At 40.1% G+C, this 15,486-nt stretch overlaps 1 protein-coding gene across 1 annotated transcript; it reads left to right on the top strand.

Annotated features, from left to right (window-relative positions):
- The first annotated feature begins 440 nt into the window (after positions 1–440).
- Positions 441–13,121, top strand: MIS18A (MIS18 kinetochore protein A). Its single transcript, XM_059922264.1, has 5 exons — positions 441–792; positions 4,606–4,672; positions 6,908–7,030; positions 9,421–9,517; positions 10,110–13,121. The coding sequence occupies exons 1-5, from the start codon at positions 450–452 to the stop codon at positions 10,188–10,190; spliced, it is 711 nt and encodes a 236-aa protein (XP_059778247.1). The 5' UTR covers positions 441–449; the 3' UTR covers positions 10,191–13,121.
- Positions 13,122–15,486: the final 2,365 nt, after the last annotated feature.

Below are 15,486 nucleotides of genomic sequence, written 5' to 3'. Positions count from 1 at the left end.
AGTGGTGTATAGGCGGCATACTCTCTTTCGTAACCATTGCCAAGGTCTCCGTGAGGGGTTGGTAATGTAGTTCGGTAGGAGTAACTTTTTCAAAGACGCCTCCCCTCCTATGTAAGAGGCTGTACTCTCCTCCCCAAGCAGCCTAGCGAGCGGATCTCGGGCAGCCTCAATTTCCTAAGGCTGCAAAGCGCGATGCACGCGCAGTGACTCCCCGCCGCCAGGCCCAGTTCCACCGCGAGAAAGCGCGCTGCTAGGCTGCCTACCGCCCCTCCTCCCTCACCCGACCGCCCCTCCTCCCTCACCCGACCGCCCCTCCTCCCTCACCCGACCGCCCCTCCTCCCTCACCCGACCGCCCCTCCTCCCTCACCCTCCCCCGCCTCGCTCCGCCTCGCGCATGCGCAACGGCGTTTTTCCCGTGACCCTCCGCGGCGCAGGCAATTCGTAGCTAATGGCGGGTCCTTGGTCTCAGGCTTGTTGCAAAAGATGCTCCTCTACTAGCTGTGCGTGTGGCGACAAGGGCAAGTGGAGCAACTCCTCGCTCTTAGGCAAGCGGCTCTCAGAAGACTCGAGCCGCCACCAGCTGCTGCAGAAGTGGGCGAGCATGTGGAGCTGCGTGAGCGGGGACGCGTCGGTGGCCTGCACGGAAAGGACGCGGCGCGAGGAGGCTGCGGAGCCGGCGGAGGAGGAGGACAGGCCGCTGGTGTTTCTGTGCTCTGGTTGCCGGCGGCCGCTGGGCGACTCGCTGAGCTGGGTGACGAGCCAGGAAGACACCAACTGCATCCTGCTGCGCTGTCAGTTCGGGCGGGGGGTTAGGACTTAGGAACGCCTTCTTCCCGGGTGTGCTGCACCTGGGCGGCCCCGGAGGAGGCGGAGGTGTTTTGGGGCCTCCCAGGGTCTTTATTTTTATTTATTTGCTTATTTATTTTTAATAAATTTATTTATTATTTATTTATTTTATTTTTGGCTGCGTTGGGTGCTTCGTTGCTGCACGTGGGCTTTCTCTATTTGCGGCGAGCGGGGTCTACTCTTTGTTGCGGTGCGCGGGCTTCTCACTGCGGTGGCTTCTTTTGTTGCGGAGCACGGGCTCTAGGCGCGCGGGCTTCAGTAGTTGTGGCACATGGGTTCAGTAGTTGTGGCACATGGGTTCAGTAGTTGTGGCTCGTGGGCTCCAGAGCGCAGGCTCAGTAGTTGTGGCACACAGGCTTAGTTGCTCCGCGGCACGTGGGATCACGTGGGATCTTCCAGGACAAGGGCTCGAACCCGAGTCCCCTGCATTGGCAGGCAGATTCTTAACCACTGCGCCACCAGGGAAGCCCCTCCCAGGGTCTTTAAAAGCAGAAAAATCTGAGACGGGGAGCTGTCCCAGAAAAAGGGGAGGAAGAGAGCCATCCCTGCACCTTGGCCTTACGAGTGACAGGTTCTTTTCTGAGGTTCCCCCATCCCAGGAGAGCAGTGGATGAATCAGTGTCGTCGTGAGCATTACTTAGAAAAAAATGACCAACTAGGTTGTAAGCATTTAGGGTGTAGCTATTCTGTGTTACTCCTCATAGAAATTAGCGGGCTGTTAATCGGTAAATCGTATTGTTAATGGTTTAGGAAATTAAGCTTTTCGGCTGCCTGCTTCCCTCGGGGGATGTCAGGGTTGATTTCTCGTCTTCATAGTTGTATCAGCGGACGCCTTTACCGTCTGAAGTGTTAACAACCGTAGAGTTGACAGAACATAGTGGTATCAAAAAAATTAAAGGATACTTGCAATAAAAGCACCAAAAACCCTATCAAAATTGGAGAGGAAGGAGGATGTAGTAAACGTACAGGTAACTGGTAGAGCCAGTATCTTTTGAAACCTGTATGTTTCCCCAACGTTTCCTGGTTTTGTTGTTTTCATAGTATTTATATAGGGGAGTGGTTCACATATTTTTTCTGAGCTGGTGTAAAAATGGCTGTTCTTTTTGGACTTGGGGTATTCAAGATGAAATTTATGCTCTGTTTGAATTCTGTAAATATTTTATGGCAGAAATTCACCACCGATTTGTTGACATTTGTGGAATGTTTTCCTTCTTGGGATACATTGGGAAGAAAGGAGGACAGCAGTGTCCACTTGTTAACCTGAAACTTTTTGGAACCTCTTTTCTTTAAGGATGCAATTAACGATAATTGCTGAGTCCCTTTCAGTTGTTAAAAGCCTAAGAACATACATTTCCCATACAATTCATTGAGATTAACCCTTTGCAGCTATTAAAATCAATGCAGAAGGACTTATCCCCCAATGCTGACACTCTCATGTCCCCAGAGTTCAACATGCTTTATTCTCATTTATACTTCCAGATACTCTCCATGCATGTATGAGCATGTTTGAATATGTAAATTTTTTGGAATTCCCTAAACATGTAAATTTTTAAAAACATACTTGAGATTATATTATTTATACTGTTAAGCACCCTTCCTTTTTTATTCTGCATGTATATTCTGAGTATTTTTCCATATTAGTGCATATAGATATACCTCACATTTTCAATAGCTGCTTGTTGTACCCCCGCTGAGGCAGTATAGATGACGGCCCTCAACTGCATGGGTTTGAATCCTGGCCTGTCACTTACTAGCTGTGTCTTTTTGGGCAAGCTACTTAGTCTCTCTGTGCCTCAGTTTTCTCCTCTGTAAAAATGGGGATAATACTTAATGGGGTGATTAGGAGGATTAAGTGAGTTAATGTGCGTCATGTGCCCAGAAGACATAGGAAGTGCCACATAAGTGATATCTTTAATGGAGATGCCATTCATCCTACCAGTCTGCCCCTGTTGACAGAGGTCTGGGTTTTTTCCCAGTGTTGCCACCATTAGAACAACATGTATGTATTTGGGTTGATTTTGATACAGTAGGAGAAGCTCTTCCTTTTAGTAGGTGAGTTTATGTCATTTACAGCTTTTTAAGGAATAATATTGATATGTTTGGTGTTAAATCTTTACCATCCTTTCTGTTTTTATGTCTTTTCTCTCCTTTATCACGTGGGCGCTTTTGTTTTATATATGAAAACGCTATTCTGTTATTTAGTTTGTCTATACCAGTAGTTTTTAAAATTTAAAAAGTGTATATAAATATCCTTTTTTATCAGCTTTAGACAAATTGATTTAACACCCTCCCCCTCCTTCCTCCCAGTGAAAGATTAGAAAATGAACTGTTGGATTAATTTCCATTCCCCTCCCCGCTCCAATTGGAGTTAGTTTAATTATTTTTACTTTGTCAAGGTTTATAACATTTACATACTGTTCTGTAGCCATAGTCATTTAGCTTTAATATAATGTTTCTATGAGCTTATTTCTCCAGTCCAGGACTCTTATTAATAATGAGAAAGCTTATGAATAGCTTTCTCATTCCTGAGTGGTTTATTTGATTAATCTTCACCAGTGGTTTCCCCATCCCCAAGAAAACTTCAAGTTTGAGTGCTTGAAAATGTCTTTCTGTTGTCTTTATACAGGCATGTCGACGTGGCTGCATGTTCAGTTCTGGTGTCATGCTCTTTGCTTTTTCCAGGCACAGGGAGCAGCTAGTGCAAAGGCCTTGAGGCTAGCGAGGCCGCCGAATAGTAGATTAAAGATAAGATTTAGGGAGGAAGGAAGGGGCCAGAAAATTTAGGGCCTTGTAGGCTGTTCTGTGGAATGAGAATCTATTCTAGTGAATGAGTTGTTTAAGCAGGAGAGTGATATGACCCAGTTTTTTCTTTGGAGGATGCACTGAAGAGAAGAATCAGCATGGACGTGGGCAGGTCAATCAGGAGCTAGTGCAGCCGTCCAAGCAGAGGAGAGGAGGTGGTGGTGGCTTGGGGGCTGGAGTGAGGGTTGTGAGGTAGAACTGACAGGATTTATCTGTGGGGTGTCTGTGCGGGGAGAAGGGTAAGGAGACAGTGAATCAGGGTTGATGCCGGTTTCTGATCTGAGCGATGGGTAGATGGAAGTGGAGTTTACTGAGTTAAGGCAGACTGTAGAGGAGGTGAAAGCAAGAGTCTGTTCTGGCCATTGTGGGTCTGATGTCCTTTCCTCATGTGCCTCTGCTCCCGATTCCCCGCCTTTAGTGTGTTCTGAACTTGGGAAACGGGAATGTTTCCTGCTGCTTCTAGGGTTCAGCTGTGACCCCTGTCCAGGTTGTGGTCTAAAAGGTTTTTGGCTGAGCTCCCGAGGACCCTCTCAGTTACTTGTAGAGAAACAAGCTGTGCGTGTGAGATCTGGAGATGTATGCACAGGCTTTTATCCTCTTCCTTGGGTTGATCCCAGTTTTACTGTGTCTGGCGGGTATTCTTGATAGTCCGTGATTTGAGGTTCTAGTTGTCCCAAATTTTACTGTCAGTTGAATTTTTTCTTCCTAATTTTATTCACTTTGTTAATTTCAGTGTTTTCTGGGAATGAAAGGAAATAACTCTTATTCTGCTATCTTTTTGCAGAAGACCCTGTACCTTTAGTTTTAAACTACCCTGTGTGTGTGACTTTTGGGCCTTTATTTTTTTCTGGGCTTCTGGGTTCTAAAATAAAAGTTGAATTAGAAGTTCTCTCAATGTCTGCGTGTGTATTGTAACAAACTGCATTAATAAATTCTTGTTACTTTCTTCTTTCTAGGTGTTTCCTGTAATGTTTCTGTGGATAAGGAACAGATACTATCCAAACGTAAAAATGAAAATGGTTGGTGAGTAAGGCTATATTTATGTGAATATGTACATTAGAGAAAATGTTTATTTTTCAAATAAAAGTCTTTAAGGAGATCATCAGCAGTAAGATTTGGGATAAAACTTTTTTCATGGTAATCAGTATAAAATCAGTCATTCTAATATACCAATTCTTGAGTGCTGGTGGTCCCCTTTAGATATGAGATGGAAGAGTTTCTAAACCTCTCAGGGCACATTCTGATACTCCCTTTTTGGGTGTTTGCGCTTGGTGTGAAGAAAATCGAAAATAAAAATAGAAAAGGAAAATATCTGTATCATGGAATCTCCAAACCAAAGGATGCTTTAGATGAATGCTCCCTACCTTTTTCATGTCATGGCACCCATAGAAAATGCTAAGGTCATGCATACACACATATATGACCTATTGAGGTAAACAGACAGGGCTGCAGAAACAACAGCATGGGGCCTCCAGCACTCGCAGGCCCTTTGCTGCCACTCCAAGGGTTGAAGTGGTCAGTATCTTGCTATACCTGCCACGCATCTGCTGCAAGTGGCGTCCTCAGCAAACTGAATGGGAAGCTCTGCCTTCTAATATTGTTGCCCGAAACGTGTTGTACTGATGTATATGAATAAGTGGTACACAAGCAGTTAAACAGAAATTAATAATCGTATATATTTTTTATTTTAAAATGTTGGTTTTTAATTTTAGTAACGTTAGATTGTCCCATTCAAATAAAGTGTATTTTAATTGAAAAAATTACTCTATTTAAGGAGAATTAAATTCATAATAGGACAGGTAGTAAGTGGATATAAGGAAAATTGTACTGTTGGCATGCTGGTGATGAAAATTTGGAAAACCCAGCCTTAGATCATTTCTCATTTTGTAGATGAAGAAAGCAAGGCCTGAGGAGGTTACAACTTCACTAAGGACACAGGGCTAATTAGTAAGAGCCAGGATGATGCTTTGTTATTTCTCTTTGTTTCCTGCAGAGTGTTCTCTACTTCCCAACTCTAGTCATTTTGATGTCAGCTTTACCATTTTTGCCATATCCATGTAACAGCTGTGCTATCATGTACTTAATATTTTTCATTAAAGTGACTCCTAATTTTTATTTAAATTTATTTAAAAAGGAATCTTTATATTACTGCCATAAATGTATCATTTGCTGTAACTGGAAAGTAACTGTGAAGATAATTACACTGAAAACACATGTTATTAAATTCTAGCTGAGATAGTATTGCCTGGCTGGTTCTGAGCCTGAGGTCTGTTCTCTTACTATTAAAAGATTTGCAACTGTGAGATACAGGTTAAAGACATTCTAGCACCAGACTGAGACTTTCTTCTCTTTATAATCAGGATTGTTAGAGAATTGAAAAGGGAATTGACTCTCGCTCTGAACCAGTGTTGCTAAGTCCTGTTTACTTGTATCACCTGAACCCATCCTTTATGCCAAACTATGGCCCATGGACTAAGCACCTGTTTGTTTGGGTTTTTTTTTAAGATTTTTTTTTTTTGATGTGGACCATTTTTAAAGTCTTTATTGAATTTGTTACAATATTGCTTCTGTTTTATGTTTTGGTTTTCTGGCCCCGAGGCATGTGGGATCTTAGTTCCCCCACCAGGGATCAAACCCGCACCCCCTGCATTGGAAGGCGAAGTCTCAACCACTGGACCGCCAGGGACGTCCCAAGCACCTGTTTTTGTAAATGCATTGTTACTGGAACACAGATCAGTTATGTATTATCTGTGGCAGCTTCTGTGCTAATGGTGGTAAAGGCAAGTAGTTGCAACACACACCATATGGCCTGAGAGCCTAAAATATTTGTTCTCTGGATCATTACAGAAAAAAATTTGCATATCCCTTCCCCAGAGTGTTAATGATCCTTGGTGGACAATATAACATTAAAAGGACATGTAGAATCTTTTTGTCTTATTTCAAAATTTTAGTTAATTTTTCTTAATACTGAATTGAGGCATTTGCATTCTAGGAAAACACCACCTTAGTACACTCTCTTTTTGTCACTTTTGTACATGCCCTTTGTCACTGGATACTTAAGGCAATGCAGCCTGGAGGTGACTGTCTACATTTCTGATGTAAGCATCTTACTATCATTTTTTTCCTTTTTTTGTACATATGACTTAGTAGGGTCAGAATAACATACTTCAGCAACTTAAACGTTTAGGTGTTTATGGATCTCAACAATGGGATTTTTGTTATAACCAGTTGCTAAAGCGGTGGCATTTCTCGTTGCAGCATCCTGGAGACTTTGTACTGCGCAGGATGTTCACTCAACCTCGGCTACATATACAGATGCACACCCAAGAATCTAGACTACAAGAGGGACTTGTTCTGCCTCAGTGTTGAAGCCATTGAAAGGTAAGTTTGATGTATAAATGAATAGCTCATAACTGAATTCTCAGAAACTTGCTTGCAGAGAAATTGGTATGAAAACATCGAAACTAAATCAACACTGGTTAAAATATATTTTTAAATAATTTCTGACAATAAAGCTAGTGATTTTTTGTTTGGACCCGATTTATTTGCTATTGGAAAAGTCTGTCATTCTAAATTGTAGGAGAAAACACTCCGAACATTTTTCAGAGTAAAAATATGTTGTTTTTCTTAACAATTGAATTTAGTTTAATAGGATTTTTTTTAAAAGCTATTGTGTGGATCAATATATTTTGTCCATTTTATTTTTCCCTCTAGTTTTTGGTCTCCTAGAATATCATAAAGAAATAGGAATTTCAGAAATGGTCAGAAAAGAAGTCCCTTTGGTGTTCTGGAAAAGTAGAAATACAAAGTCCAACTATTTCCTTGAGGGTGGTAAATAATTGTCTGCTTTTTTTGAGAGTTGCAAGGAAGTACCTTCATTTTTTAAGACTTCTAAAAAGCGTTGGGAGACAAGGTGAATTAGGGTCTGATGACAGATATCTTAATGGCCCTCTAATTCACTAGCCTTTTTAAAATAGGAAACAATCAGTTGACCCCAGTGTATTTTCACTTATCCTGGAAAAGATGTAATCCTCAAGATTTTAAAGATGCCTAGGAAACCTTAAGTATCAGGAAAGAAGAACAATTTAAGAAGGAAAAGAAAAAAAAAAGCCTACACTTTTATTACTCGAGGTATTTCGTCACTCCGGTTGAATTTCTTAGAGTTTCTCTTTAAAGAATTTAAAACAGTATTCTTCTTATTATAATTTTTCATTTAATTATTCTTTGATAACTGCAGTTTTGCCACCTTCTTTGAAACTAGACAGGTTTAGGTCAAAATTATAAAATCTGCAAACTTTTTATATTCCTTACACAAGAGAATAATATAGCAAGCACTGCTCATTGATGTAAAGCATGTAGGCCTGCCTAGAGAGAGATCAGATCTGTTTTGGTTTTAAATAGAAGACCCAGGCCCAAACAACTGCTCCCTTAATCTCCATGAGAATTTTACTAAGATTTGTGAAAATTATGTGGGGGAGAGTACAGGTATAAACAACGTGAACTCTTCAGTACGGTTGGTACAAAACTTTAATAAAAGTGATACATATCTGTATAAAAGAAAATGTGTGGAAGATTTCTCCATAGAGGATTATAGTATTGAAGCTGTTTTTTCCTGAACAGTTGAATACCTCTTGGGGCAGAATTTTAATGACAAGGAACCTGGTTTGTTTTAGAAGTGGATGCCCTCTGTAATGTTTATTTACAGTGTTATAAATTACTCAATACCGTTTAATTTTTTCCCCCATCTCATTTTTCTTTTCTAAACGGGATATTAATTGCCTTCTGCAATTTTGCCTCCCATGACATTTTTCAGAAATTTAATCAATTTAATCTTGGGTTTCCAAGAGAAGACTGTTCTTATTTGACAAAAGAAGTGACATATTGAAGTTGTTACATGTAATGAAAGACTCCCACTAAAGAAATGCAAACGAATCAAATTTCTTTTTTTGAGAAATACCAGCACCTTCTTCCCTACTGTTTAGATTTATTTGGTCACCGAAGCTGGGCCTCTTCTCCTTCCATCACGAGGCCAATTCTTCTGTTCTTTGTGTTTTCTAAACCACAGCATCTCATCACCCCAGAGAGTGGAGCAAAACATAAGTTATAGGATAACTGTTGAAGTTGCCCAAATCTAGGTAATCAAGAGTTGACTACACAAATTATATACTAAAAGTCAAACTTGAAAATGCACACATTCCTGAGAAGTTACATTAAAAAAAAAAAAAGTAATATAAAGCAGTGGCTTCTTCAGGATCTTCTAAAACTTTAAAATAGAATTTTGAACCATGAGTGGTAATGTTTTGCCACCCAACTTACTACAGAGCAAGTTTATTTCCAATAACAAAATACTTATAATATTGGGAAATATGTAGGGCTCTCGGACAAAGCTGTTATGGAGAAAAACAGGATTTCATGTAGTTCAGCTTCCTATGTAGGTTGCTATTAACAAAAGTAGTTGTTTTATGTGTTTACTTGGTACTAATATATAGTTTGATATACATATTCGAGTTTTAATATCATTATTTTTTGTATTTATTTATTTATTTATTTATTTATTTTATTTTATTTTATTTTATTTTATTTTATTTATTTATGGCTGCGCTGCATGTGGGATCATAGTTCCCAGACCAGGGATTGAACCTGTGTCCCCTGCAGTGGAAGCGCAGAGCCCTAACCACTGGACCACCAGGGAATTCCCTTAATATTATTCATGTAAATTTTATATTTACTCCCTTTTCATGTTTTAACTTTGTACTGTTATTATACTTCAGTTATGTTTTAGGGTCCTCTGAAAAGCAAATTGTGTCAGAAGATAAAGAGCTTTTTAATCTTGAAAGCCGAGTTGAAATAGAAAAATCTCTAAAGCAGGTAATCTTGTTCTGCACTTTTTGTATCTTTGTATGAACAACTGCCAGTCAGTGAACAATTGCTCCTCCACGAATAATCCTTAAAGTGTTTTCTGTTTTGACCTTAGCACTTTCATGGTAAGAGAGTGCTTATTTTATTTTATTCTTATTTATTTATTTCAGTTGTTAGTAAAGTTGATTTTTTGGGGAGCCAAACTACAAATTAAGCTAAAGCTTTATCAAAAAAATAATAAAGAAGATACTTCATACTAAAATCAAAGTAGTATATATTCTAAAACTATTAAAATAGAAATATATCTTCTTAATGAAATCAATATTTCACGGTAAAAATAGCCTTGTTTTTGAATGTTAACATCCTCTCACAGATAGGCAAGATAGTGATGAATGTATAAAAAAGCTACAGATTAGAGGTTGAGAACTACTGTTAATAAACTTATGTCTTATTTAAATGGAATTCTGTTAAATACTTAATATCCATGTGTAATGCATAACATGTTCAGAAATTGTATTAATGATGAATATTTTAATCATATTTAACCATGTATGATTTTAATCATGTATTTTTTTTTAATATTCTTATTTCAATTCAATAGATGGAAGATGTTTTGAAAGCATTGCAAACAAAGCTTTGGGAGGTTGAATCAAAACTGCCCTTTACCAGCTGCAAAAGCTGAAATCTGTTCCAAGTCTCCCGTTCTGGAGTCCTTTGCTGATGGACAGTTGTTTCACATGTAGCAATTCTTGTTGTAATTTACTTTACTTAGAACTGAAAGAATTCAAAATGGTCATGTACTTTACCTTCTCTTGTACTGATCAAATGATCAAACGAGAAGAATTGGAGAATTACTTGTCCAGCTGTATTTGATGGTAAAAAGATGATTGTTTCCTAAATTCCAATTTTAAAGTCATGATACTTCCTGGAAGTGAAATTTAGTAGTTTTTATTTTGATAAACTGCCATAATTTTCTGAACAGTTTTCTCCTCAGTACCAAATTTCGTTATTCTTTATTTCTTATTTTTTTTAAACTTTATTTCACCTTTAATACTTAGAACAATATTTAATATTGAGTGGTAAGAAAATCTTAGAAGTTTTCCCACCCACTGTGTGGTTGAATCTCCTCTGAAAACCAATGCGTCCAGCTCTGTGGAGAAACCGGTCAGTTGAGTTATTTGTCAGAACTATTCAAAACCTTGCACAAGAGCAGAATAGCATGTGTTCTCGTGGCGGTAGAATTCCACTTGATCCTGTTTATTTACTACTATATGCCAAAAAAACCTGACAGAATATTTACCAAAAAGGGTAGTAATCATTTCTGAGGGTGGGATTCTGGGGAAGTTTTCAGTTTTCCAATTTTCTATAATGTAAGACTTAGAGTAATCACATGTTATTTTTATAATGAGGGAGAAAATAAAGATTAAAACAAAGTGCTTTACAGTTGATTTTTCCAAAACAGTTATTTACCTGAGCTCAGAAATCCTGGTGTCATGAATTCTACACATTTACTGGGCATGGCAGTGTGAGGGTCCAACTCAGGACTGTAAAGGTAACCCCAGGTTTCCCCAGGCTGTTTCTGTTTTTGAGTGGACATGAGGCCACGTAATGTTGGTACTCAGCATGTTTGAGAACTTCCCTAATTATGTCTGAGGAGACTTAAAGTTGTCATATAAAAGTTCCCAAGTCAAATTGACTTGATCATTGATCATTCACAATTATTGAGTTCTTTTTTGATATATCTGTCAGCAGCCTCTAATAATTTGAAATTAATGAGCCGTCCAGGTCTCTTCTCAACGCCTGCTGGCAACAAAACAGTCATCCTGCCTCAGTAAGCTTGAGGAAGTCCCAAGGGTCTGTCCTTTTAGGTGCTTCGCTGGCACTTGCATGAAAGTTCATTTAGAACAGATGGGAGAGTATTTTAACAGCGAGATTCAGCTAACTTTCTGGTTGCACGGGTAACAGAATTCTCCAACAGTCACTTTTCAGGGCCATTCCAAAGAGGTAGGCAGTTTGGCTCCCTAATTCCTTTTACCTTGTTCATTCTGGGGCAGAATTTCTAGCTAATCCATACATCTTGAAAACTACTCATTTCACCAATGAAGAGTAATTTCTAACATCCTAACATCCACGGTGCTAACCAAGCCTCTGTTGTGCTTTGGGAAATAAACAGCCCAAGTGCCTTTGTGGCTTCTCCAAGTGTGGGCCTTTGATTAGTGTTTCCCTGCAAATTCACCACCCCTGGAATTTTATCTCCAGTTAGGGTCCTTCAGATGAAGTTAACTAACCGTCCCTGGGGTGTAGGTGGAGAGCTCGCACACATTTGTATCACATGGTCTTTGCTGAAGCATCTAAAAGCAAATCCCAGGAAATATATATATTTATAAAATATGTATCTCCTTGTAAGGCACAGTCCGTATCTTTGGCTTCTGCCTGTGATGTCACTGAAGGCATGGCCTTGCCATCGCCATGGGAGAGAGAGCGCTGAGGCTCCCACACTGCTTACTCGAGGGGTCCACGTGGGACTGCTCCATCCTCCTGTGTGCTGCTCTGTGGCGCTTAGGAGGAGAGGGGCCTTTCTCACACTCCGGGCCAGCCTCTCCTGAGGCCACCTGTTCCCTGAAGGCTGGTGGCCTGGCTTTCCTGGCTTTGCATGATGTCTCATCAGAATGCTATTTTTTTTTTCTTTTTAAACTTGCCTTATATAGCCACATACTAAAACCTACGACTTGAGGAATGAGTTCTTGTTTCTATTCCTTCTAACTGAATAATGCTGTGAGCTGTTGTTTCTGGTTACTAAGCCCTGGCAAAGCACTGCCCATGAGCAGGAGTAAGGGTCCTGAAGCAAGAAGTGGACATTCCAGTGCAAACTGCACAGGGCTCAACAAAGAGGCTTCAGATGGGATCTACCCAGAACTTGTTTCTTCAGCCATCTCTGTGAAGGGTGCTATCCAGTCCTTCAGGGAGAAGCTATGGAGGCTCGTGTCAGGATCTGTTACGTGACATTTACAGATTGTTGTAAATGCATGTGTGTAGAACATCGTACGTGGTTTTCATCCCAGAGTGTGGGTTCTGCTGTTCTCAGCAAGCTATCCTGTTATGTTCATAAACTTCCAAGCTGAAGCGCTTGCTCTGGGGGTTGCTTGTGTAGGACTGATGCCTGGACGGAGTGCGTCCTCCCTGGTGATTCTCGTCAGGCTTCCGGCATTTAAAATGGGCAAAACCAGGAGAGTGCCTCCTTGCATAGATGGGTCTGGGTGTTCAGTAGGAACTTCTTGAGAGAAGGGCCCCTGATGAGCAACGTGATGAGATTTTGAGGGAAATCTCAGGGGTAGCAGAAATCCTGGGCTAGAGTCCCCCCTTTAATTGCTTTATTAGCCATGTGACCTTGGGCAAATCATTTAGTCATTTTGAGCCTGTTTCCTCTTCTGTAAAATGAAGTATAATAACCTGCTTCCCTCGCATCAGATAAATTAGACAATGCTTATGATGGTACTTTGAAAGCTGTAAAGCATCAAAAAACAAGTGACAAAGATTTAGCCTTGTTTAAATAGGGTTGATCTGGTTTAGTCTTCTAGCCAGTCTACCCATAAGATTGTATGGATGTAAAAAAAAAAATCTGAAACACCATATTAAAAAATATATATATATATTAACACTGGATTTAGTTCTTTCTCTAATTACAAATACATGAACATTGTAGAAAATTTGAAAAGTAGAACAATAGTATAAAGAACAGAATAAAACCCACACACAGTCTCACAACTAGAATAATTATTCACTTTTTGGAGTATATCCTTGTCATTTTATATGCAAATTTGGAATTGTTCTTGTCATATTGTTTTTAATAAAATATATCTTATAAACATTTCTGCATCATTAAACATTCCTTTGTAACCTGATTTTTAATGACTACCTAGGATGAAATATCTACTTTAAAACCTGTTTAAAAGTGATCCTATGGTATGAAATTCACACTGTTTAGTGGCTTAACAATTGAGTTTACTTGTCAAATAAGAGAGGAGGCATGAAAGAAATCTTCAACCAGTCACCTCTTTGTCTAACGCCAGGGTGTGCAGGAGCTGAGAGCCAATGGTTAAAATTTCAGGAATTTGTGAGCCAGTTGTTCAGTCCTTGGTAGCTTCAAATTGGCCATGATTAGGGATATTTACACCAGAGAACTTTGCAAGTGCTAAAAAAAAACACCAGAGAACTTTGCAAGTGCTAAAAAAATCAGGATTTCTTCCCCCCAAGGAGCTGGTTTCCCAGCACATTACTGTATATTTTGAACCTCCCTCTATACTGTTTGACTTGAAGTTTGAGAAGAGAAAATGACTTCTCTATTCAGCACCCAGAAGACCAAGTCCTAAGATCTTTTCATTAAATAAATCTAAAATGAAATGCTGTATCTTTAGACGTTAGTGGTTCAGTAGTCACAGTCTTCACCTCTTCTGAGGAAAAAGTAAAATAACCTGAAAGCAAATGACTTAAGATTTTACATAGTCAATGTTGCACACATCTTTTTTGTTCTTCCTGAATAAGATAAATTACTGGGCAGTTGCTTGCCCGGGAACATGCAGAGAAAGTTCATTTGCAATCACTTCTGAACTGAGGGAAGATAATTGACTCTTCAATCCAGACATGTTCTGGGTACTGATGGTTAATTTTGTTTAATGAGAGCTGGGTTTCATCTGTAGGGTGTTTTTTTATCCAGGCCTCTGATCTCGATGGTCTGAGTGCAGTCAAGGCCAGTCTATATAATTGTAGTCTCTTTGGAGTGTTTACACTTGCCTAAAATCTTGTGATAATAATCTGAGAGGCAGAGAGTGTGAAGTGAGGGGATCTGAGGAAGGGATGTGCTGGACTCTTGAGTTTTATTGGCCCAAATGTGATTTCAAAGAGAACTGGCCTCATTTCATTCAAATCAGCCCCCTCTTGACCTCTGCGAGCTTGACAAAATTTAATTAACTCGATAACATTTTTCCCCTAAACAATGACCACCGTGGTTTTTAGATCCTCTATTTAATTTTAAGGTGGAGAGGGGGACAAGGTAATTTCTCAAGGGCCGTTTCGACCTTACAACTCACATAAGCTGAAAGGAAACCAGAAATAACTCAAAGGAAGGAAATGAGAATCCAGGAGCGGACTTCGAAGACTTGAGGATAATTTAGTCCTCTTACCGCTGTCACCTTTGTGTCTCTTTCAGCTGCAGGCTTGTAATTTCGGAGGCTTCTTGAGAATCATAGAAATTTTGCAAAAGTAGGATGTATGTTCCATTGAGTAACACTTTCCAAAGCAAATACAAGAGTGTGTGACCATTTTGAAGAGAAATTTTATGAAGCCATCAAAGAGTTTTCCCTGAAGGGGACAGACAGCTGCTTTTGACTGTCACAGCTGCCTCCCCGGGGGTGACCTTTCTGTTCTTAGGCAGCATTTAGTGATCATTTACTGTGTACCAAGGTCTGTGCTCGGAGCTCCACCTAGCTTGTCTCACCCCATTCTCACAAAACCGTCTTTCATAGAAATCTTTATTCCCATTTTAGAGATGCAGAAACTGAGGCTCAGAGAAGTTAAATAAAGTGCCTGGAGTCCTGCTCAGCTGGTGAATGGAGCCTGGGCTTTCCTCCTGTGCAATGCTGCTGCTTCTCTACACTGGGTGCATTTGTGGTGCTTCCTTGCTTCCTAGCAGTAAAACACATAAAGGAAAGCTATATCCGTTACTGTAGTACTAGCAACTTAGTGTCCAGAGGGTTTAGAAGTCATGAGCTTCTCCCTTGTTTTTTTCCTATAATTGAAGCCGACTGAGCCCCCTTGATGTGAGTTGCCTTCCCTTCCTTTGTCCCTACCTTGAGATTCTCTGGCTGTCGTATCTCCCGGCCTCACCTCTGCTCTGCCCAGAGGTGCTGGCTGGCCTGTTTCAGGCTCTCACCTTTCCATGTATCTTACGTCTCCCTTGCAGCCACCTTCCGTGTGATTGA

The sequence above is a fragment of the Balaenoptera ricei genome, chromosome 4 (assembly GCF_028023285.1).
Source record: "Balaenoptera ricei isolate mBalRic1 chromosome 4, mBalRic1.hap2, whole genome shotgun sequence".
Lineage (NCBI taxonomy): Eukaryota > Metazoa > Chordata > Mammalia > Artiodactyla > Balaenopteridae > Balaenoptera > Balaenoptera ricei.
This window is presented reverse-complemented; position numbering and strand designations above follow the sequence as displayed.

What these genes read in the sequence shown, in the direction of transcription:
- MIS18A (XM_059922264.1), top strand. Translation starts at nt 450, where the DNA reads ATGGCGGGTCCTTGGTCTCAGGCTTGTTGCAAAAGATGCTCCTCTACT. An exon ending in CGTAAAAATGAAAATGGTTG is followed by an intron (nt 4,673 to 6,907) that starts GTGAGTAAGGCT and finishes TTCTCGTTGCAG; the next exon opens with CATCCTGGAGACTTTGTACT. An exon ending in TAGAAAAATCTCTAAAGCAG is followed by an intron (nt 9,518 to 10,109) that starts GTAATCTTGTTC and finishes TCAATTCAATAG; the next exon opens with ATGGAAGATGTTTTGAAAGC.